Source organism: Sminthopsis crassicaudata, chromosome X, assembly GCF_048593235.1.
Source record: "Sminthopsis crassicaudata isolate SCR6 chromosome X, ASM4859323v1, whole genome shotgun sequence".
NCBI lineage: Eukaryota > Metazoa > Chordata > Mammalia > Dasyuromorphia > Dasyuridae > Sminthopsis > Sminthopsis crassicaudata.
This window is the reverse complement of record NC_133623.1, coordinates 1,889,116-1,913,557: the sequence shown is the minus strand read 5'-3', so window position 1 is coordinate 1,913,557 and position 24,442 is coordinate 1,889,116. Positions and strand designations below refer to the sequence as shown.

Below are 24,442 nucleotides of genomic sequence, written 5' to 3'. Positions count from 1 at the left end.
TGCACCACCTAGCTGCCCCCCAAGATAACTATTTTAGAGATACCATTTCACTTGGTCTTCTCATCAGTTCCCAGGATTTCAATTAGCATTTCTATGCAGAAGACCCTCAGATCAACTTCTCCAACCCTAACCTGGTTGCCAACCTCCAATCTTGGATATACCAAACTGGATGTCTCTTTGTTGTTGCTGCTCTTCGGTCGTTCTGTGGTATCCTACTCTTTGTGACCCTATGAGCTATACTATCCATGGAGTTTTTTTGGCAAAGATACTGGAGTGCTTTGCCATTTCCTTCTTCAGCAGATTAAGGCCGACAGAGGTGAAATGATGTCTCAAAGACATCTTAAATTCAGCATGTCCATAACTGAGCTTATCCTTCCCCTAAGCCCTATCTTATTCTTTACATTCTGTTACATTATCAGCATTTCTATATATTATCAACAAAATCCAGTAAGAATAGACAAAAAAGGAAATTCCATTTAAAATAACTATAGATAGTATTGTGTATGCCAGCTAATGCAGAGATTTGTTTTACATCCCTATAGATATTTATAAAGAGCTTTGTTGTCATGGCCTTCTCAAAAGAAGGAAGAGGAAGAGAGAGAATTTGGAATTGAAAATAAAATTAAAAAATAATTTATTTTCATTTTTAATAAGTTAATTTTTAAAATCCTATCATTGTGGTGGAAGGTCTAGAGCTAAGAGTCTGTGGATCAGAATAAGCTATTCCATGTAAATCCATCATAATGGAAACTCCTTGTTCTGTAATTCCATTTACAGAAACTCCAGACTCACTCACAATTAGATAGCACTCTAAAGGAACCCACCTAACTCCAAACTCCTTCATTGTACAGCTGAGAAACTGAGGCTCTGGAGGATGGCAAAGTTGTTGCTGCTCCAATTCTTGTGTTGGGCATGAAAATCTCACAACCAAACAAAGAAAAGAATGTAATAAAATTACATTCAATAAGGGGCCATGGAAAGATAAAATAATATTTCCCCTCAATTACATATAAAAGCCATTTTTTAAACATTTGGGTTTTTTTAAGTTCTGAGTTTCAAATTTTACCTCTCTCCCCTACCTCTTCCTTGAGATGGTAAGCAATCTGATATAGATTATGTACATACATAGATTAAAAATTAATTGGAAACGAAATAATCTAATCCTAAAGAACGAGCGTGTCAATGAACAAATCATAAAAACAATCAATAATTTCATGAAAGAGAATGAAAACAAGGAGACAACATACCAAAATTTATGAGATTCAGCCAAAGCAGTACCTAGGGGAAAATATATATATATTCTTACATCAATAAAACTAAAAAAGAGCATATCAATAAAGTGGGTGTACAACCAAACAAGGTAGAAAAATAATGAATGTAAAATCACCAATTAAACACCAAATTGGAAATCCTGAAAATCAAAGGTGAGATTAATCAAATTGAAAGTAAAAAAACCACTGAACTAATAAATAAAACTAGAATTTGATTGGGAGGGTGTAAGCCAAGAAAATAGATAAACCATCAGTTAGACTTAAAAAAGAAAATAAAAACAAATTACAAGTATTAAAAACAAGAAAAATGAATTCTCCACCAATGAAGAAAATATTAAAGCATTATTAGAAATTATTTTACCCAATTATGTGCCAACAAATTTAACAATGTAAAGGGAATGAATAAATATTTACAAAAATATAAATTGCCCAGATTAATATAAGTGGAAATAGAAGACCTTATCTTAGAAGAAGAAATGGAAGAAACCATCAATGAGCTCCCAAAGAAAAAGACACCACAAATGAATTCTACCAAACATTTAAAGAAAAATTAATTCCAATACTACATATACTATTTGAGAAAAAAAAAACACAAAGGAGTCTTACCAAATTCCTTTATGACAGAAATATGGTGCTTATACCTAAACAGGAAGAGCAAAAACAGAAAAAGAAAACTATAGATCAATTTCCCTAATGAATATTGGTAAAGGAACATTTAAATAAAATACCAGCAAAGAGATTACAGAAATATCACAAAGATCATACACTATAACCAAGTGGGCTTTATACCAGGAATGCAGTGCTTGTTCAATATTAGAAAAACTGCCAGTATGATTGACTATATAAATAACAAAAAACAGCAAAAATCATATGAGTATCTCAACAGATGCAGAAAAGGTTTTGGACAAAACATAACACCCATTCCTGATAAAAACACTAGAAAGTACAGGAATAAATGGAGCTTTCTTTAAAATGATAAATAATATGTATCTAAAACCATTAGCAAGCATTATCTGTAATGGGCATAAGCTATAAGCCTTTCTAGTAAGAACAAGGGTGAAACAAGGATATCCATTATCACCACTATTACTCAATATTATACTAGAAATCCTAGTTATTGAAATTAAAAAAAAAAAGAAATTGAAGTAATCGGAGTAGGCGATGAGAAAACAAAATTCACTCTTTGTAGATGATATAATATTAGGCTTAGAGAATCCCAGAGAATCAACTGAAAAACTACTTGAAATGATTAAAAACTTCAGCAAGCATATAACCCACATAAATCATCAGCATTTCTACATGTGTTACAAACAAAATCCAGTAGCAAGAGATAGAAAAAGAAATTCCTTTTAAAATAACTGTAGACAATATAAAATACTTGAGAGTCTAATCGCCGAGCAAATCCAACAAGTAAGTGCAATTATAAAATACTTCATACAAATAAAATCAGGTCTAAATAGTTAGAAAAGTATTAATTGTGTGTGGTATATGATTGTGATGGAATATTTTTGGGAATGACAAGGAATAACAAGGGGAGTGGTTTCAGAAAAAAGAAAAAAGCCATGGCAAGATCTATATAAACTGATGTTTACATCAATAAATTTCTAAAATCAGGTTATTTGAGTATTCTATTCCCTCTTATATTAATCTGGGTACGTAGTGAAGCAAGAAGAACCAGGAGATCATTGTGTATAATAACAGCAATGTTGATCACCTTTTAAAGATTTGACTACTCTGATCAGTACAATAATACAAGACAATTCCAAAGGATTCATGATGAAGAAATTTGCTAACCAGCTCCAGAGAGAAAAGCGATGAACTCTGAGTGCAAACAGAAGTATAATTTTTTCACTTTTTTTGGTGAGATGTCTAATATGGAAATGATTTGCATGATTTCACATGCCTAATTAATATTAAACTGTCTGCCTTCTCAGTGGGGGGAGGCAGAGAATCTAGAACTCAAAATTTTAAAAAGCAAAGAATGTTGTTTTTTTTTAATTCAAAAAACTAAAACCAAAAACACAACTCTAGCAATTAGGCAAAACCAAGTAATGCCATCAATTGTCCGGCACTGAGTAACTTGGGTGTCTTACATATACTAGGTAGTTAATAAATGGTAAATTTGATTGAGAAGATTCTTTTTACAATTGCCTTCATTTAGCAATTCCAAGGCCAACTGACAATCTTTGGGACTTAGCATCAGCTAATGGATGTTTGTGGGCTGTTGATTCATTAAAATCAAACGACAGTTCTCCCAAATGTGAAAAAATGAAGTAAAGCTTGAATCTGGGTGTGGGACAAAGTGGGGAGGAGGTTCCCAACCTACAAAACTGACTGAATTTGAAGGGTCTCTCTCTGTTTCTATAAATTCTTCTCTGTGGTATTTTCTTGCCCATTTGGTCAAACCCACAGTCTGTCATAATGTCAGCCTCTCTGCTGGGAAGGGGAAAGCGGAAAGAGAAGGCTTTCATCCAGGTTGGCTTTCCAGTAGGAAGCTCTTTAGCCTTGGACTTGATTTGCAAAATGAGGCTCTGTAACTAACTACTAATTAAGGCTTAAGAGCAGTTTAGAAAGGGTTCTCAAAGGACACAATTTGGTGTGAATGCTGACTAATGTCTCAGATACTCCACAAGGTTCTGGACCGCTCTTGGTGGTAAAAGGGAGCCTCACTGGGTACATAGGCTTTCTGCCTTCCTTCCATCTTTTTTTGAAGATGAGGGGTTGGAACTTCAGCTGCAATAAAAAAGTCTTTCTATTTCTGAAAGTATTTTTGTACCAAGTAAATTCTTGCAGCCTCCAAATGATCCAGGCCAGGTTTTCTGGTGACCAGTATGTACCCATCATTCTCCATGTGCTGAGACTATGGGGAGCTTGCTTGGGTTATCCAAAATAGGTTTCTCTGCCCTTTCATCCCTGCCTTATCCCCAGCATGAAAGCCCTGGTGTCTTTGTTACAATGAGGAGTTCACTCTCAGCTATCCTGCTAAGGCTACTGCTGCCTGTAGAGAAAAAAAAAAGGCACCAAAATATTTTCTTAGGGTAATTCTCTCAATACTTCTCAGCATTCTAATCCAACCAATCAATCATCTGAACATCGATTTAAACATTTATTAAAAACCTACCAAGTTCCAGATGCTGGTTTAGGCGCTGGGAGATACAAAGGAAACAATCCCTGGCCTCTAGAAGCTTACTTTCTATGAGGATAGGTGGCCCATGTGCCTGACTAAATATAGAACATATATGTATGTGTATGTGTGGTAGCTATCCAACAGGAAGACAGTTCGGACCTGTGTGTGACCTGGTCAATGTTTGTGCGGGGATCTGATCCAAAGGAGATGGCAGTTTCACCTTTTGTGGGGTACAGGAAGATGGCTGAGTGTTCTGGTCTTCCCTGGTCTCTCTCCAAGAGAGAAGTGACCCTGAACTCCTGGACTCTGTGGGAAGCTTCTTTTCCCAGAATAGAACCAAATGTGCCACAGGTCTCCTTCTATTCTTTGTTCCCCTTGGGGTTTATACTATTAATAAGCCCCAGAGTTAGAGATGAGGCTGGTGATATTTCTGTTCCTGGGAACACAGAATCAGCCCAGACCACCATTCCCAGGGATGCTAAAGACATCGTCATCTCTCACCATACCTTGGACTGTGTCCTGATTCTGTGACTGTCTTGCCCTGTATATTCATGGGTTCTGTTGATGGTAGCTGGGCTGGGACACTTCTCCCATTCAGCTCCTTTTTAATTTTTTTTATTCCTTTTTTAAAAAATTATTTTATTTGAAAAAACAGAATAAGAAAAGAAAAGAAAACAGAAAAGGAAATAAAGCATTGTCATGTGCCCAGCAGAATATCAGGGAGGTTTCAAAATACATAACAATTTACCAGATCAAGAAAGTATATCTGTATAGTATGTATGTAGAAGAAATTATATTCGTGAATGTCCATTTTTTCTTTACTTCCTTGTAAATTGTTTTTGTCCTCTGCCACACACCTTATTTACTTTATTCTTTCTCCCCCTTTCGTCCCCCACCCCCAATCCCAGGCAAGCTATAGTTAAGAAAAGATATATTTATGTAGACATATGTAGACACACACACACACACACACATACCTCCCCAACACACATCTCTTTTCTATCCCTGCTGACTCGTTCATTAATATCTGCTCCATAACTTGTGCCTTGCTATTACTTAGCCTCCCCCACTCAGGGATCCCTCTCTTGTCTTCTTCCATCTCCTTTTGCTTCCTCATTCCCCATCCTTTCTCCCTTATTTCTTTATAGATTTTAGAGGATGCTATATCCTTCATGGTATATATGTGGTATTACCTATTAAATCCATTCCCAATGAGAGTAGGTTTTCAGAACTACAAGCCCTCCTCCCCTCTCTAATGTCTCTGTGTCTATTCTTCCTCCATACCTCATTTGTATAACATTTTTACCTTAACTCTGCCAATCTTTCTTTTGAGCTACCCTATTGTTGATGTGGATCTTAAACAGGTAGTATATATTTCCCATAATTTGTCCATTTGTCCATGTGGATCTTAAAACTGATCTTTGATATTGGTTCTTTTCTGTTAAATTTTCTATTAAATTTGGGTTCGTTGATAGAAAGTCCTGAAAATCTGCAAGTTTGCTGAATGTCCATTTTTTTTCTCATTTAAAGTTATAGACAATTTTGCTGGATGTGATATTTTTGGCCACAGGCCTAGTTCTTTAGATTGTCAGGAGACAGGATTCCAAGACTTGTGGTCTTTTATTATAACTGCTGCTAAATCTTATACAATTCTAATGGTAGCTCCAATGCATTTGATTTGATTTGTTTTCTTGTTTCTTGTAAAATTTTCTCTTTGACCTGGGGGTTTCAAAATTTGGTGATAATATTCCTATGTGTTTTCCACAAAGGATCTCTTTGAGGTAGTGATAGGTGAATCTTCTCTATTTCTACTTTCCCTTCATGTTCTATCACTCCAGGACAATTTTCTTGGATTATTTCCTGCATTGTTGTGTCCAGGTTCTCTTTTTGGTCATAACTTTCAGTCAGTCCAATCATTCTTACATCTTCTTTTCTTGATCTCTTCTCCAGAGCTGTCATTTTTGTTATGTTTCACATTCTGTTCTATTTTCTCATTCTTTATAATCTGTTTTGTTATTTCTTGGTCTCTTATAGCTTCACTGACTTCCCCTTGCCCAATTTTAATTTTCAAAGAGTTATTTTCTTCTTTAAGACTTTGTATCTCCTTTTCTAGTTGAATAACTTTTCTTCATAATCTTATTTTTCTTGGATGGTTTTTATTTATTTATTTTAGTTTTGCCTCAATGTCTCTCATTCAAGTTTTAAATTATTTTTTGAGTTCTATAAATTCTCTCTGGGCAGGGAGCCATTTTGTGTTCATCTTTGGGGTAGAAGATTTTTTTTATTAAAGTTTTCTATTTTCAAAACATATGCATGGATAATTTTTCACCACTGACCCTTGCAAAAAACCTTGTGTTCCAATTTCCTCCCATTCCCCCATGCCCTCCCCTAGATGTCAAGTAATCCAATATATGTTAAACATGGTCAAAAATATATGCTAAATCCAGTATATCAGTGTTTCTCAAACTTTTGACATATGTGTGCCCCTTCTATAATTTTCATAATGCTGAGTACCCCTCATCCAAAAAAAAAAAAGGATGTACTTTAATAACAATCAAAATATATTTTTGGTACATACATAAAATAATAAGAAACAAAAAATAAAATTATTCATAATAAAATATAAATCCATGCCAGAAGGTTTGTCGCATGTGGAAGAGCAATTGTTGGAATTGGTTTCAGATGGATTCTTGAAAAATATACATAAGAGTATACTTTTCATTCTGGTTACAAATGCAACATGTGTATCCTGTTTTAACAGAAAAAGTTCTGAAATATATCTTGCCTTCATATTTATGTGAAGTTGCTTTTTCAGCATTTGTAGACATTAAGTTGAAAAAAAGGAACAAACTATTGGACGTGGAACCGCATCTCAGATTAAAATTAACAACCACGGAACCAAATTATGACTATCTGTTATCTCAGCACAAACAATTTCATCCTTTCTATATAAAAATAATCAAAATCAGTGGGACTTAGTAAAGCACATAACAAACCTTTCCTATAAGAAAAATCACAGAAAAGCTAAAAATATACAGGCGCCTGGAGAAGCCACTAACTATTAACGAAGTAAGTTGTCCCCATAACGAAGTGTGATATATTCATGCCATGTTACATGGGACCATCTCACGCCTCACAAGATTGTCTTGACTTGACTCATGAGAACATAGAATTAGGCGCAGCTAAGCACGGCGCAGTGCATATCCCCATCAAACTCCAGTGCGACATGCACCCCCACCAAACTCATCCCGTACCCCTGGGGGTACCCATACCACACTTTGGGAAACACTGCAGTATATGCATATATATTTATACAATTATGTTGTTGCCCAAGAAAAATCAGATCGATGGTATACTTAGAGAATCCCAGGGATTCTACTAAAAAGCTACTAGAAATAATTCAGAATTTTAGCAAAGTGGCAGGATACAAAATAAATCCACATAAATCCTCAGCATTTTTATACATCACCAACAAAATTCAACAGCAAGAGATACAAAGAGAAATTCCATTCAAAATAATGGTCGATAGTATAAAGTATTTGGGAATCCATCTATCAAAGGAAAGTCAGGAATTATATGAGCAAAACTACAAAACACTTTCCACACAAATAAAGTCAGATCTAACCAATTGGAAAGACATTCAGTGCTCTTGGATAGGCCGAGCGAATATAATAAAGATGACAATACTCCCCAAACTAATCTATTTATTTAGTGCTATACCAATCAGACTCCCAAGAAACTATTTCAATGACCTAGAAAAAATAACAACAAAATTCATATGGAAGAATAAAAGGTCGAGAATTGCAAGGGAACTAATGGAAAAAAAACTCAGAGGAAGGTGGTCTAAGTGTACCTGATCTAAAGCTATATTATATAGCAGCAGTCACCAAAACCATTTGGTATTGGCTAAGAAATAGACCAGTGGATCAGTGGAACAGATTAGATACAAAGGACAAAAAAGGGTACATCTATAGCAATCTAATCTTTGACAAACCCAAAGATTCCAACATTAGGGATAAAAATTCATTATTCGGAAAAAACTGTTGGGAAAACTGGAAATTAGTATGGCAGAAATTAGATATGGACCCACACCTAACACCATATACCAAGATAAGATCAAAATGGGTCCATGATTTAGGCATAAAGAGGGAGATAATAAATAGATTAGAGGAACAGAGGATAATCTACCTCTCAGACTTGTGGAGGAGGAAGGAATTTATGACCAGAGGAGAACTAGAGATCATTATTGATCACAAAATAGAAGAGTTTGATTACATCAAATTGAAAAGCTCCTCGAGCTTCCCTTCAGTTCTCCCCACTCTGAGCAGGAACCCAAACCAAGAGCTGCCCTCCTGCAAGCGCCGGCAGCCAGCACTGCCCCTGACCACTCTACACTCACCTGGTGCTGGGTCTGGCCCAGGGCAGAGTCACTGCAGCGCGGCTGGGCCTGAGTTCCCAATCACGTGATCTTCCTTCAGCGCTCCGGGACTCTAACCCAGACTCCGCAAACCGCACAGGAGGTGAAAGTCTCCTTTGTTCCCACGGAGACTCCGACCCCCCAGGGGTCCCCACTGGGTGTGTGTGGAGCTAGCCCGGAGGTGTTTGCTCCTCGCAGGGATTAATCCCAGCCCCCGCACTTTCTTCAAATAATCTGCTGGAGTTGTGCCTGGAGGCCCCAAGTTGTGGGGCAGAACAAATCGTGACCTTTGTGTCCACCTGGGGCACAAATTTGTTCTATTGGACGTGGGAGGAGGGGGGAGAATCGGGAGAGCTTGAAATTTACCAACCTAAGCCGCCATCTTCCCAGCATTCATTCCTTCATTCATTCTTTCATTTGTTTTTTCTTCTGAGGCAATTGGGGTTAATTGACTTGCTGGGAAGTGTTAAGTGTCTGAACGCAAATTGGAACTTAGGTCCTCCTGACCTCGGGGCTGGTGCTCTACCCACTGCGCCCCCAGACGCACCCACTCTTTTTTAAAAAAGGAATTTACTTCAACATAAAGAAGATCCAACTCACTTCCAGTTGATCAATGATGGACAGAGGTAGCTACACCCAGAGAAGAAACACTGGGAGGGGAATGTAAATTGTTAGCACTACAATCTGTCTGCCCAGGTTGCATGTACCTTCGGATTCTAATGTTTATTGTGCAACAAGAAAATGATATTCGCACACATGTATTGTACCTAGACTATATTGTAACACATGTAAAATGTATGGGATTGCCTGTCGTCGGGGGGAGGGAATAGAGGGAGGGGGGGTAATTTGGAAAAATGAATACAAGGGATAATATTATAAAATATATATATATACATATAATAAAAAAATTAAAAATAAAATAAAAAAGGAATTTAAACCATAACTTCAATATTAAACAGCAAGACAACTGGTTAGAAATGGGGAATTTTTTTTTGGCGACTCCTTCCATCAATGGATGTTAGCACATAGAATGGTGTGGCCATTTGGGGCTCCCCCCAGGGGAGCTTCCATCCAGCTTCGTGGCATTTCTCGTGTTTCCCTGTTGTGTCACGGGGTCAGGCCTGGGTCCCGTGCAGCTTTTTCCACTCTGGGTGACTCCCTAGGTTGCCCTCTTGCCTTCCTTCACATGACTGTAGCCCCTAGTTCATTCAAGCCAGCCCCCCGCTGTTGCTCCCAGAGTTGGAGTGGGGAGCAAGGAAAGGGTGGGGAAGGGGGAGGGGAAGAGGAGGAGGGAGGGAGGGAGGACTCTCTGGACCTCTTCTTCCGCAGCTCCTTCCGCAGATGGAGGGCAGTGGTAACGAGGGGGGTGCGCTCAGGGCACTGGAGTCAGGTCACGTGAGCTCGAACCCTTATTAGCTGTGTGACCCTGAGAAAGTCACCTAACCCCTGTTTCCCTCAGTTTCTTCAGCCGCCACATGGAGCTCATAATAGCACTAACGTCCCAGGTTTGGCGCGAGAATCAAATGAGATGGAATTTGTGAAGTGTCCAGCATGTTGCCTGGCACAGGGTGGGCACTAGGTAAGTGGTGTCAGTCCCTGTGGGCTCTGCCAATGTTGCTCTGGATTTCTCGAGGGCAACGTGTTTGACTGCATTTTAGTACATTCTTACACCTCCATGGAGCTGTTCCCCAATTGGGGGAGGGGGCCACCACTTCCAGGTAGACAATGTGTCTTCTGTCTTTCAGTTCCTTGACATTAGTGGGCTCATTGGGTCAGAGGCCGGACAGTTTAGTCACTTAGGACATCTGCAAAGGAGACCCTCCCCAAGCTCGCTCCTCCCTGGAGCCATGTGCAAAGGAGACCCTCCCCAAGCTCGCTCCTCCCTGGAGCCATGTGCAAAGGAGACCCTCCCCAAGCTCGCTCCTCCCTGGAGCCATGTGCAAAGGAGACCCTCCCTCCCCAAGCTCGGTCCTCCCTCAGGCCCTCTAACTTTCCCCGGTCCCGGTTTTCTTCCTCTTAGCCCCTTGGCCTTGGGACGGGCTGAAGCCTGAGTGCTTTTAAGTTGCTTTCCCCTCCCTAGGAGACACTCAGAGGCTATTTGCAGACGGTCTTTCTTCCAGCCCCAACGTTTACATCTCTGAAACCTCTGAACATTTGGGGGCTTCTCGAACTTTGCACATCTCATATTTCTTCAGAGCTAATTCAATTCTGTTTTGCTCACGGAGCCCAGCACCTTCTCTGGTGACGGCACGCCATGCGGGGAGGTCCTGGGCCACTGTCTCCTATGTTGTAAAATCACTTAAGAGAGACCTTAAAGGGTCCTTGTTCCACTTTTTCTTTTTCTTTTCTTTTTTTTTTCCCCCTGAGGCTGGGGTTCAGTGACTTGCCCAAGGTCACACAGCTAGAAAGTGTTAAGTGTCTGAGACAGATTTGAACTCGGGTCCACCTGAATTCAGGGCTGGTGCTCTCTCCACTGCGCCCCCTAGCTGCCCCCTTTGTTCCACTTTTTCTGATCACCTTGTGGATGCTTGCCCTGTCACTGTGGATAAGCAACATCCAGGGATGTCCACGTGGACTATGAGATGGTCACACACGTGGCCAGAGTTAGCTCAGTGTTTGAGGCTCTGAAGGAAAGTGTGGGAGAGGAGAGGGATTAGACCGACCCCCAAACAGAAGGCCTTCAGGACCCTCATGCCAATCTCGTTGCCATATGCCCATGAAACCTGGACGGCCTGCCAGCACCATGCTGGGAAACAATGGCTTCCATGTGAATTGTCTTAGGGAGATTCGGAAGGTCACCTGGCAGGATCAGGTACCAGACCAGGCCCTTGGGGAGCTCAACCGGCAAGCATCCAAATGCTGTGGCAGAGAGCACAACTCCATGGAACTGGCCACGGTGTTTGAATGACAAATGTACGCTTGCCAAAAAAGAAGAGAGATATGGAGATGGCTAGCTACATAGAGAGAGACAGAGACAGAGAGAAACAAACAAATGGAGATAGATGTGAAATAGATGAAGACATTTTTTTTTTTTAATTTGGCATTCAAAGCCCTGCTTTTTCAAGCTTTCTCACTTTCCTCCCCACTGGATTCTTTGATCCAGTGAGCCTGACTTCCTGGTTGTTCCTAAAACAAGCCTCTTCATCTCAGGATGCCAGGCATTCTCCCTGGTTGTCCCTTATAACTTCAATGTGTTCCCTCCTCCAGTCCAACTACCGATCCCTGTCCCAAGCTTCTGTAAAATCCCCACTAAAATCCCGCCTCCTATAGGAAACTTTCCCTAATCCCTCTTAAGTCCAATGCTTTTCCTGATAATTATTTCCAATTTATCCAGGATATACCTTGCTTTACACACCTTTCCATGTTGTCTCTGCTGTTAGATTGTAAGCTCCTTGAAGGTACAAACTGGCTTTTGACTATTTTTACAGCCCCAGCGCTTATCACAGTGTCTGGCACATAATAGACATTTAATGTTTATTAAATTAGATTAATAGAAACATACAGAGATATCAGAGAAACACAGACAGACAGATGATAGAGAGAAAGATAAATGGATAGATAGACAGACGGATATGGTAGATAGATAAATAAATGCATAGATAGATATAGTAGACATATAGATGATAGATAAGATAGAAAGACAGACAGATAGACAGACAGACAGATAGACAGACAGACAGACAGAGAGAGAGAGAGAGAGAGATAGATAGATAGATAGATAGATAGATAGATAGATAGATAGTAGACAGATAGATACTCTGACATGGCAGACACAGAGATAAATGGATAGTTAGATATGGCAGGCACAAAGATAGATAGATAGACAGACAGACAGACATGGTAGACAAAGAGAGATAAATGGATAGATATGGCAGACATATTTAGATAGATAGATAGATAGATAGATAAAAAGATGGATGGATAGACAGATATTGTAGACAGACAGAAAAAACTAGATAGATACAGTAGATGGACAGATAGATAAATGGATAGATAGATATGGTAGACAGACAGAAAGATAGATAGATATCGGATGGATTGTCAGATATGGTAGACAGAGAGAGAAATGGATATACAAATATGTTAGATGGACAGATAGATAAATGGATCAATAGTTATGGTAGACCCATACATAGATATTCAGATAGATATGGGATAGAGAGAGAGACAGAGAGAGAGAAAGAGAGAGAGAGAGAGAGAGAGAGAGAGAGAGAGAGAGAGAGAGAGAGAGAGAGAGAGAGAAAAGTAGATAGACAGATATGATAGATGAAGAGATAGACAGATGGATAGACAGATATTGTAGACATACAGAGAGAAAGAAATTGATAGACAGATATGGTAGGTGGACATATAGATAGATATGGTAGATAGATAGATAGATAGATAGACAGACAGACAGACAATTGAATAGACAGACAAGTAGGTAGATAGATATATAGAAAAAGATAGATAGACAGATATGGTACATGGATAGATAGGTAAATAGACAGGTAGGCATATGGAAATATACATAGGTGAATGGATGGATGGATGGATAGACAGATATAGTAGTCAGACACAGATAGATAAATGGATAGATAAATATGGTAGACCTAGAGAGAGAGAGAGACAGACAGACAGACAGATAGACAGACAGGCAGATAGATAGACAGACATGGTAGACAGAGAGAGAAATGGATAGACAGATATGGTAGATGGATAGATAGATATGGTAGACACATAGATAGATAGATAGATAGATAGATAGATAGATAGATAGATAGATAGATAGATAGATATAGACAGAGAAATGGATAAACAGATATGAAGACAGACAGTCTACTTTCAGGCCGGCCCCCGGGATGTGCCAGCCACAGACCTAAGTCCGAAGGCAAAGGGCTCACTGTTCCGGTTGGCTGCTCATTTGGCCCGTGAGCTGCCGGTAAGGGGCCACCTGTCTGGCCCAGGAAGCCCTCGGTGGCCACGGCTGTCACCCCCCAAGGAGACAGAGACTGATTGGAGAGGGGCCGGAGACTTTCTCAGTGGAAGGCTCCTTGGCACCCAGGCCCAGGTAAGGAGAATCCGGATTTTTGATCATTGTGGACAAAAAGATGTCTACAGTATAACTGCCTGTCCTCGGCCATATTCTGAGCTCTGCCAGAAAGAGCCGTGGGAGGTTCCTTTCCCACCGGTCTTTGGGATGCAATGGTGAGACCGTGTCAGGGTTCTGAATCTGGGCCTTTCGACCTCTCGGTAAAATGAGAGGATTGGCTGGGTGGCACATCCCTGGCACATCTGGACCTGGTGGAAAGGGTGTGGACAGGGAAGCAAGGTTTGAATGAGCCCGCACTGGATGGGTACATTGAGGTTGCTAGAAGTGAGATACAGGCAGTATATAGACAGAGACACAGATGTAAAATAGAGAGAGGAAGTTGACATAGAGGTCAAATGAGCAGCAAAATAGAAGAGAGATGGGGAAAGAGAAAGGGAAGAGAGACTATTTCCATTCTGGGCTAAAAGGGTGACTCACTAGAATAGAAGAGGGATGATGGTTGGACTTCAACCACAGGGTGACATTATGAGTTCATGGGTGATTGTTTTGGACTCTGTGGGAAAGAGAGACTGCGATACTGGGATGTGGCCTGCTGGTGACTGGGAGTTGATGGCAGAGGTTTGGGGAGGAGAATTGTATTGATTGCTTACAGCTGTGAGTCCTTTCTGCGTGGTCTCTAGGTTCCCATAAGTCTTTTGGGGCAAAGTCGGCAATGCAACAACTGAATTATTACAATGACTACTTTGAAATGGGCCTAGAAGACCCTGTTGCCCATATTTTCGGATTCCTAGTCATAAGATTTCCCAGAATAATCTCTGGGTGGGGCCAGTATGAGCCAAAGACCTTTGAAGTCATTGCCAGGACTGCCCGGAGCCTTGGGTCACATTAAAATCAGGGGATTGAAGCAGATGATCTCCAAGCTCCCATAATCCTAAAAGACTTTCCTCCTTTGGGCTCTTATTCCCTAAAAAGAGGGAGTTGGACTAAATGGGCTCTAAATTCCCACCTTCGCACTAAAGAGGTAAGCAATTACTCCATATTGGCAGAGGGGAGTTTATTTCAACACGACCACAATGTTTCAGAGGTCACAAACTGTCCATGGGGAATGTAGAAATCAGCTTGAACATTCAGAAAAGATCACACACAGATGCACACTTGCTCACACACTCACTCAGACATACAGACGGATAGACAGACAGACACACACACACACACACACACACCACCCATGACAACATCGAAAAGAGAAGTGGATGATTCCAAAGCACTTCCACATGGCAGCAGATTGTAGCATGATGGCATTGGTGGGAGTGGGTGCTGGCTCTTCCCTCTGGCTTCAAACATGATACTTTTGCAGAAGCTCGCTCTGCCATGGCCTTTTTTTGTTAGGGAAAGTGCACGGGATCTTGATTTTACGAAACTCCTCGATACATTTGTCCAGTTCCATTGCCATGCGTCTCCTCTCCTCGCTGACCTGGTCTCTATCTGATTCGTCATCCATCACTGTCTCTGGAACACTGGAATCTTCGCTATTCCATCTCTGGTTCAACTGTTTGACCTTCCTCACACGCTTGAAAGGCTGACAGTAATTAATGGATTCTGGCCTCGAGGGGCAGGGACCCTGTTCAGGCCAGACAAAAGGGACTGACAACTGTGGCTCAGGTCTCCTAGGATCTTGAGAGGTCTGGTCCTCCATGGAGTCGATGTTAGCCAGACTGGCCACACAAGCCACATCCCGATGACTCGGCTCGTGGATCGAGACCGTGAATCTGTGGGTCCCAGAAACAACTCCCACACTCAGGTCATCTGCTGGGTGCGGCTTTGGCTCCCAAATGGTTTTGAACTTGGGTATCTCCTCTTTGCTGTCTCCTAGACAACAGGGTAGGGAAAGAGGGGAAGGAAAATAGAGGGGAAGGAAACAAACTATTAAAAGCTGGAAGGAGGCCCTTTCACTTTTCCACAGTCATCGAAGGAGTTACTTTGCATAAGCCAGTCACTTTTCCTAGCCTCAGTTTCTTAATCTGTACAATGAGGGGGTTAGATCAGTCAGGATCTAAGATTCTTTTTCGCCCCAATGATCTCTAAATGATGGCCGCCTAATATGAGAACCAAGAGAGAACTCACTTGGCTCCATCCTAACTGGCCGGGAATCCTCAGCTCTATGACTTGCCCAATGAGCAGTCATACAACCTCTGCTCGTGAGCCTCTAGTGAGCAGGAACTGAGCTCCTCCATGGCCCGCTTCACTCAGGAACAGATCAAATTGTTAAGCTTTTTGCCTTTTTATCGGCCTCTCCCGAATATCCACCCTGTTTTCTCCCTTGGTTCTCTGGGGCCAGACTCCACTGCAGTTCACAACAAATCAAATCGTCCTCGAAATACTTACAAGCCGAGATCATTTCCACCGATATCTATATTCTCAGTTCCCTTAACTGACTCTCATATGTCATGATCTCAAAGACCCCCAAAGTGCTCCCCCTCTAGCAATGGCTGTCCCAAAATGCTTCTGTCTAACTCTTCTAAAGAGAAGGCTTCATATGCATCCCAAATCATATGGGTGAATGTGGGGGACCTAGGATTCAAGAGGGAAGGAGGAGGCCCTCCAGGGTGGTTGGGACCACTGAGTGCTGAGCTCTCTCTAAGTGAATGCGATGAATTGCACCCCATTCGATTTAGCCCAGTCCTTTATAACCAGTCAAGTTCTCCAGTGTAATATTCTTCTTTAAAATGTAATATTCTCTGGGAGCTTCAGAAGGATGAAATGGTCATGGGGTTAGACAAGCATTTTGGAACAGCCAGTCTTTGAGATCATGACGTATGAGGGTCGATTGAGGGAACTGATGATACAGATATTGGTGGAGATGATCTAGGCATGTAAGTATTTCGAGGACAATTTGATTTGTTGTGAGCTGCAGTGGAGTCTGGCCCCAAAGAACCAAGGGAGAAAACAGGGTGGATATTCAGGAGAGGCCGATAAAAAGGCAATAAGCTTAACAATGTGCTCTATTCCCGAGTGAAGCGGGCCGTGGAGGAGCTCAGTTCCCTCTCACTAGAGGTCCACAAGCAGAGGTTGTATGACTGCTCATTGGGCAAGTCTGAGGATTCCCGGCCAGTTGTCACATGTTAGGATCGACCCAAGTGAGTTCTCTCTTGGTTCTAATGTTAGGCCGCCATCGCTAAATGATGGATTGTTGGGGTGAAAAGGAATCTTAGATCCTGACTGATCCAACCTAGTTCTGATTCTGGCTGACTTTGTCCGGGTTTATATCCTCTCTCACCATAAGTGTGAATCTTGTGGAATTATAGTAAGTACTAAGTACCTGTACTGAACTAGAGAACTGTTAAGCACCCTGCTAAACAACCATTGTCTCTATCAATTCCACTGACTTAGACTTAAGTCAATTGACTTAGCACCTTGTTTCAAGTTGTGGCCCATAACACTCCAGGAAGGCTGAGCCTGCACCGTAACCCTCCCAGTGAGGAGTGAACTGCACTTTCACTAAGCCCACTATCTCTGCCTTTACCCATAGCACTAATAAAAGCTAGAGAGCATGGGGTCAAGCACCTCAGGGATGCCCACTAGAGATCTCATTTCAGAGAGAGGCTGGCCATTTCAAAGAGATGTGATACTTGCCCCTCCCCCACGCTTCCCCAGATTAACAGCTGAGCCCATTTCTCTATGTATCTGGTTTAGCCCCAGGCTCCCACAAGGCAGATCATGATCAGGAGTGAATGGCACAAACCAGAAGCCACATGGTACAACTTCCCCATCAATGGGACATATTTAAGTAGGGCAGTGAGGGGCCTCTTGGTGCTTGAGGACGTCTTCAGCTCGGTCCAGGTGGGGAGAAGCCTCGCCCCACGGCCATGTACATGGCGACTGATGAAAAAAATACACAGGCGGGTCAGAAGCTCAGAGTGATCATCCTAAGGAGCCCTGCCCAAGCATTGGTGGCACTGCCTCCCTACCCGCCAGGCCCCAAGGGATGGACTTACTTGAAACTTTCTGCAGCTTGCTTTCAGGTGAACAGCTTGAGGGGGGCTGGCACCTTGCTCTTCGACTGCCAAAGGGCTTCCTAAGAAAACAAAACACACAGCTGCCCAAAGGCTCCAGCTTCCTGGCTCCTCCAGGTTTTACCTCAAAAGGGCAAACTCCCCACGGTGAATGACAGGAGACAGATGACCGAGCTTTGGGGTGATTGAGGGGGACCTAGGATTCAAGAGGGAAGGCGGAGGCCCTCCAGGTGGTTTGAGGCCTCTCTAAGTGAACACAATTAGAAGCCATGAGCTGTGGGAGTTTGAGCCAAGGAGAGTGCATGGCGGGCCCCAGCGAGGGCCAGGGAGGACTGGAGCTCAGCCACCCAGAGGCAGCCAGTGACCAAGTGACCGGCTCTCCAGCCAGCATATCCTAAGCCCAGGAAATCCCCTCCCGCACCCTAGTCGGACATAACCTTTGGGAGTTCTTGACCAGATTTCTGCCATGTCCTGCCTGCTTTGAGAGAGAGACAGAGACAGAAACAAAGATGAGATGGAGGGACAGAGATAAAGACAGAGAGGGAAAGAGAGACAGAGAGATAGACAAGAGAGACACTTAACAGACAGAGACACAAGAGATAGAAGAACAGAGATGGAAACAGACAGAAAGAGAGACAGAGAGGGAAAGACACAGAAAAAACAAAGACAATGAGAGACAGACATGCAAAGAGACATATTGAGAAACTGACAGACACAGACAGAAACAAGGACAGAGAAGAGAAACAGAGACACAGAAAAACAGAGAAAGAAAGAGGGAGACACAGAAAGAGACAGAGGTCGAGAACCAGAGATAGAGAAGAGAGAGACACAGAGAGACAGAGGCAAAGAGACAAGCACAGACACAGAGACAGATAAACAGAGATAGAGACAGAAACAGACAGAGATGGACACAGACAATAGAGAAAAAGAGAGACAGAGACCCAGAGATAGAGAGACAGAGACAGAAATAGAGAATAAATTCAACTAGAAGTCAAGGTAAGCCAGCCTGTCTAGCTTCCTTTAATCCTTCAAAAGATTCCTGACTTCCTCAGTGTGAGCACCACATCCAGCGAGGGTAGATCCCAGCCTCTCTGTGCCTCTGGAACTGGTTCTTTGGGAAATGGACCACCTCCATGCCATCACTGAAGATGCTGCAGATCCCTTCCATTACCTCTGGCTAGCAAGGCTGACTTGGGGTACTGCAGTTAGTGAGTCCCGTGCTCATTAGAGTTTGCTTCTCTCTGAAACACTTCCCATGACCAGCTCCATCATGTAGCAATGGTTTTAAAAGCCCCTCATGATTGACCAAGTTAAAATGCAGGATAAAATCAGGAAACTCCACTTAGCACAAACTCTTGCAATATCCCTAAAAATCCCCTTCCCATGCTGCACTTTGGGGGTTCAGTCTCGGTCCCCGGTGAGGCCGCCTTTATCCTACATCTGCCAAAGGGATTTTCAAAAGCACAAGATTCCTCAATAAGTTCTAATCACTACTTAGAATCAAGTAGAAAGTCCTCCATTTTACCTCAAAAGTCCTTTCCAACCTGGAAACCTTCCCCATCACAGCCTGGTCTTACCTCCTCCACACACTACAATCCAGTCAAACTGCCTCCCCCATGACTCTTACATACAACACTCTGTCTTCTACCTCTGGATCTTTAAAGTGGCTTTTCTCTGTGCTAGGAATCCTAGCCCTCTTTCCTCTCCTTTTATGTAATGCTATTTCCCAACTAGTGCTTCAAATGTTTAAAAAAAAAAAAAATGAAGGCAGAGTGTGGAAGGGACTGAGGAAAGACAGCTCCACAATTATCTCTTTTTTCTGGATCTCTTTTGTTTCTCCAACATTTTATTTTCCAGAGCTCCATCTCCTGGAATATATGAAGGAAAGGAAAGGAAGGGAAGGGAAGGGAAAGGAAAAGGGAAAGGGAAAGGAAAGTGAAAGGAAAGGGAAAGGGAAAGGGAAAGGGAAAGGGAAAGGGAAAGGGAAAGAAGGAAAGGAAAGGAAAGGAAAGGGAAAGGGAAGGGAAAGGGAAAAGGAAAGGAAAGGAAAAGAAAGGAAAAAGGAAAGGAAAGGAAAGGAAAAAGAAAGAAAGGAAAGGAAAGGAAAGGAAAGGAAAGGAAAGGAAAGGAAAGGAAAGGAAAGAAAGGAAAGGAAAGGAAAGGAAAGGAAAGGAAAGGAAAGGAAAGGAAAAGGAAAGGAAAGGAAAGGAAAGGAAAGGAAAGGAAAAAGGAAAGGAAAGGAAAAAGGAAAGGAAAGAAAGGAAAAGGAAAGGAAAGGAAAGGAAAGGAAAGGAAAGGAAAGGAAAAGGAAAGGAAAGGAAAGGAAAGGAAAGGAAAGGAAAGGAAAGGAAAGGAAAGGAAAGGAAAGGAAAGAAGGAAAGGAAAGGAAAGGAAAGGAAAGGAAAGGAAAGGAAAGGAAAGGAAAGGAAAGGAAAGGAAAGGAAAAGGAAAGGAAAGGAAAGGAAAGGAAAAGGAAAGGAAAGGAAAGGAAAGGAAAGGAAAGGAAGGAAAAAGGAAAAGGAAAAGGAAAAGGAAAAGGAAAAAGGAAAAGGAAAAGGAAAAGGAAAAGGAAAAGGAAAAGGAAAAGGAAAAGGAAAAGGAAAAAGGAAAGGAAAGGAAAGGAGAAGGAAAGGAAAGGAAAGGAAAGGAAAGGAAAGGAAGGAGGAGGAAGGAAGGAAGGAAGGAAGGGGGGGAGGGGAGGAGGGAAGCAGTTCAGCAAAACTGAGGCATCAACATCATATCCAGGTCCCTCAACTTTCTGGCCCCCTAGAGAACAAAGATACACTTTCTCCTTTCTGAGTGGAGTGGCAGCCAATTATAATCCCACCAGCATTCAGTTGGTTTTATTTGTTGCTCTCTCCACGGACCCCGTTCTAGTCATGGTATTGCTTGTCTTCCTGTCCGGTTCTGCTCCCTGCCTCTGCAGTAATCCGTAGCTGCCTCCAAGAGCTTTGCTACATTCTTTCTGTTCATTCTTTATCGTAGCCCTGCAACTGTCGGTAGAATTGGAGCTCGGGCTCATTCAGACCATTTCTCACCCGCAGGCTGCTGGGATGTCTCTGCCATATTTGCTACCACAAAGCAGAATCTGAACAATTGCCTCATACGTGAGGTTCTATGCACAGAGGGAGTCTACGTGCAAGGGCATGGACACCAAGATGCCATTGGGGCAACTGGGAGAGACCTTGGATAAGTCTTCCTTTCTGGGCTACCTCAATTTTCTTGGCTTTCTTATTAAGCAGCACTCTGCTCTCTTTGCTTTCCCTCTGGAGAGTGACCTTCAGAAACCCCCGAGGAGACATCTGATTCTTTCAAAAAGAAGTCTGGGCACTATTTGAGACTCTAGCTCTCGCTGGGGCATATCTGTGTCAGGATCCTCTTGGGGGGGGGGGCCTTGGGGGGGGGGGGGTTTTAGGGGCCCTTTCAAGGATGACTAGGAAGAAAGTCTGTGAGTTCCTGGGTTCAGAGGGGGCAAAGCTGAAGGTTTTGTTTCAATCGAATGGCCTCTGTTTGAGGGCCATTGCGCAGCATCAGCAAACACAAACACAGGAAGGGACAGCCTCCTTGAAGCCAGCAGCTGGGGGGCTGTTTTTCCAGGCTGGGAAGTCATTAGCCAGAAGGCCAGGAGCAGAAAGAAAGCTATAATCAGCCAGCAAATCTACTGGACCGTTCTGTCTCTGTGTGTCTCTCTATGGGGGGGGAGGGGGAGGGAGGGAAGCAGTTCAGCAAAACTGAGGCATCAACATCATATCCAGGTCCCTCAACTTTCGGCCCCCTAGAGAACAAAGATACACTTTCTCCTTTCTGAGTGGAGTGGCAGCCAATTATAATCCCACCAGCATTCAGTTGGTTTTATTTGTTGCTCTCTCCACGGACCCCCGTTCTAGTCATGGTATTGCTTGTCTTCCTGTCCGGTTCTGCTCCCTGCCTCTGCAGTAATCCGTAGCTGCCTCCAAGAGCTTTGCTACATTCTTTCTGTTCATTCTTTATCGTAGCCCTGCAACTGTCGGTGAATTGGAGCTCGGCTCATTCAGCCATTCTCACCCAGCAGGCTGCTGGGATGTCTCTGCCATATTTGCTACCACAAAGCAGAACTGAACAATTGCCTCATACGTGAGGTTCTATGCACAGATGGGATGTCTACGTGCAAGGGCATGGACACCAAGATGCCATTGGGGCAACTGGGAGAGACCTTGGATAAGTCTTCCTTTCTGGGCTACCTCAATTTTCTTGGCTTTCTTATTAAGCAGCACTCTGCTCTCTTGCTTTCCCTCTGGAGAGTGACCTTCAGAAACCCCGAGGAGACATCTGGATTCTTTCAAAAAGAAGTCTGGGCACTATTTGAGACTCTAGCTCTCGCTGGGGCATATCTGTGTCAGGATCCTCTTGGGGGGGGGGGGGGTTTAGGGCCCTTCAAGGATGACTAGGAAGAAAGGTCTGTGGAGTTCCTGGGTTCAGAGGGGCAAAGCTGAAGGTTTTGTTTCAATCGAATGGCCCTGTTTGAGGGCCATTGCGCAGCATCAGCAACACAAACACAGGAAGGGACAGCCTCCTTGAAGCCAGCAGCTGGAGGGGCTGTTTTCCAGGCTGGGAAGTCATTAGCCAGAAGGCCAGGAGCAGAAAGAAAGCTATAATCAGCCAGCAATCTACTGGACCGTTCTGCTCTCTGTGTGTCTCTCTATATCTCTCTGTGTGTGTCTGTTCATCTATCTTTGTGTGTGTCTCCGCCTTTGTCTCTGTTTCTCTCAGCCCCCCATTTATCTCTCTCTGTAGCTCTGTCTCTGTCTCTCTCTTTCTGTCTCTTTCCGTGTCTGTCTCTGTTTCTCTGTCTCTTTCTGTGTCTGTTTCTTTTTTCCAACTGTCTCTGTCTGTGTCTCTCTGACTCGCACCTTCTCTCTCTGTCTCTGTGTCTGTCTCTTTCTCCCTCTGTGTCTTTCTTACTTGCACCTCTGTCTCTGCCTCTTTCTGCATCTGGTTCTCTCTGGCTCTGTCTCTCTTTCTCCCTCTGTCTCTGTCTCTGTCTCCCTCTCACTGGGACCTTCTCTCTGTCTCTGTCTTTCTCCCTCTGTCCATCTCTATCTTTGTGTGTCTCTCACTTGGGCCTTCTCTTTCTGCCTGTCTCTCTGGCTCTGTGTCTCTCCTTCACTTGCTGTCCTTGGGGACAAGTGTCATGCTGCCCATGGGTTTCTGCCCCCTAGGGACCCCAAAACTTACAAGTTCAGAGTGGCTGGGGGTGGCAATGGGAGGGGGAGGCAGGGCCAGCGAGCCGCCACTTTTGGGTGGGAGTCTGGTTGCCTGGCAGCTGGTCCGTGCGTCACTGCCAACTGACATGGAGCCCGAGAATGTAAACAGGAAACCCCTGTCTGCGCCTGGGCCGTGACCCTCCCCTCTGGCCCACATGTGTCCCGGGGCAGCCAGATGTCCCTCGATTTTCTGACCTCCGGCCAGATGTTTTCTTACTCAAAACAAGCCCGCAATAAAGGCGATGACCCCGGCTGGGCGGCCCTTGAGCGCCTGGATCAGCCTCCTCCTTAATCCCCGTGAGCTTCCTCAGGCCTCCACGGCCCGAGCAGCTCCCCGGCCCTGACCGCAGGGAGAAGAGCGGCCCTGGGTCCCCCACCGCTCCTCCGCCACTGGCCAGTGAACTTGGGGAGGGGGATGAGGGCTGTAACAGCTCTGGATCCAAGGCCTTGCCTGGAGGGCACCGCAGATTGGGGTCCAGGGATGGGGCTCCACAAGGACACCTGGGCTGCCACAGTGTGTGGCGAGAAAACGGAGCCTGGGGACAGTCCTGGGGGAAGGGGTAGCTTCTGCTCTGCTTCCCGTTCCTCAGGACCACTGCCCATCCAGGACCCTGGAGAGCTTCTGGGACAAGGGAGCCCCCAGGACCCAAGGCTAGCTCATGCTCTTCTGGCCTTTCTCGAAAGGGGAGCGCAGCAAGAAAGGGAGTCCACTGAGTCCCGGATACAGAGAAGACAAAGAATGCCAAGGAGACAGACGGGCACCCTGAAACCCCCAGAATGTTTGTATGGGGCCGCTTTGGGCTCCCTGGCAGGCTAAACATTCATTTGGAGGGCTGGCTGCGAAGCCTCAGCATTGCGTGGAGAACTCGGCACGCCATTCAAGGCTTCAGGCTTGAGTGCTTGCTTATCTCCACATGACAACAGACTTCCTGAACAGGCCCCTGAGCAGCGACGTCCTTTCTGAACTGCGGGGCCCAGAAATGGGCCCAAGCTACCACAAGGAGGGTATGCAGGGCAGGCCAGGCAGTGCTGCTGCCCTCTCAGGGCCAGAAGCTCTGTGTGCCCAGTGATACCCAATGAGCTGCTGCTTCCCTCTATCCTATCTCTGGAAAATCAGGGACACTGGGGGGCCCCTGCCCGTGCTCTCCAGGAGCTTTCCAATGAGCCCAGCAGATCTGAGGGTCCCCTCCGCCCATCCCTGCGTCCTTTAAGAAGATGCCCGACACTCCTCTGGGCCAAGGGAGACCTTGTCAGCAAGGACAACTGGTGCCTTCTTCCCCGCCCATTATCCGCCTTGGGGATGAGTTGACTGCCTGGCCCTTCTGCTCCATTTCCAGGA

The 24,442-nt window shown here is 43.8% G+C and overlaps 1 protein-coding gene across 2 annotated transcripts in view; it reads right to left on the bottom strand.

Moving 5' to 3' along the window:
• Positions 1–14,886: 14,886 nt before the first annotated feature.
• Positions 14,887–24,442, bottom strand: part of LOC141549167 (BTB/POZ domain-containing protein KCTD12-like) — a 22,427-nt gene continuing 12,871 nt past the window's right edge. Inside the window, exons 3-5 of one of the 2 annotated variants that reach the window (XM_074278568.1) lie at positions 17,843–17,922; positions 17,590–17,726; positions 14,887–15,716 (exon numbers count right to left, since the gene is read on the bottom strand). In XM_074278568.1, the coding sequence (XP_074134669.1) occupies positions 17,631–17,726; positions 17,843–17,922 (176 nt within the window). In that variant the 3' untranslated portion in view covers positions 14,887–15,716; positions 17,590–17,630. The remainder of the gene's footprint in view (positions 15,717–17,589; positions 17,727–17,842; positions 17,923–24,442) is intronic. The other variant, XM_074278569.1, reaches the window with a different exon arrangement.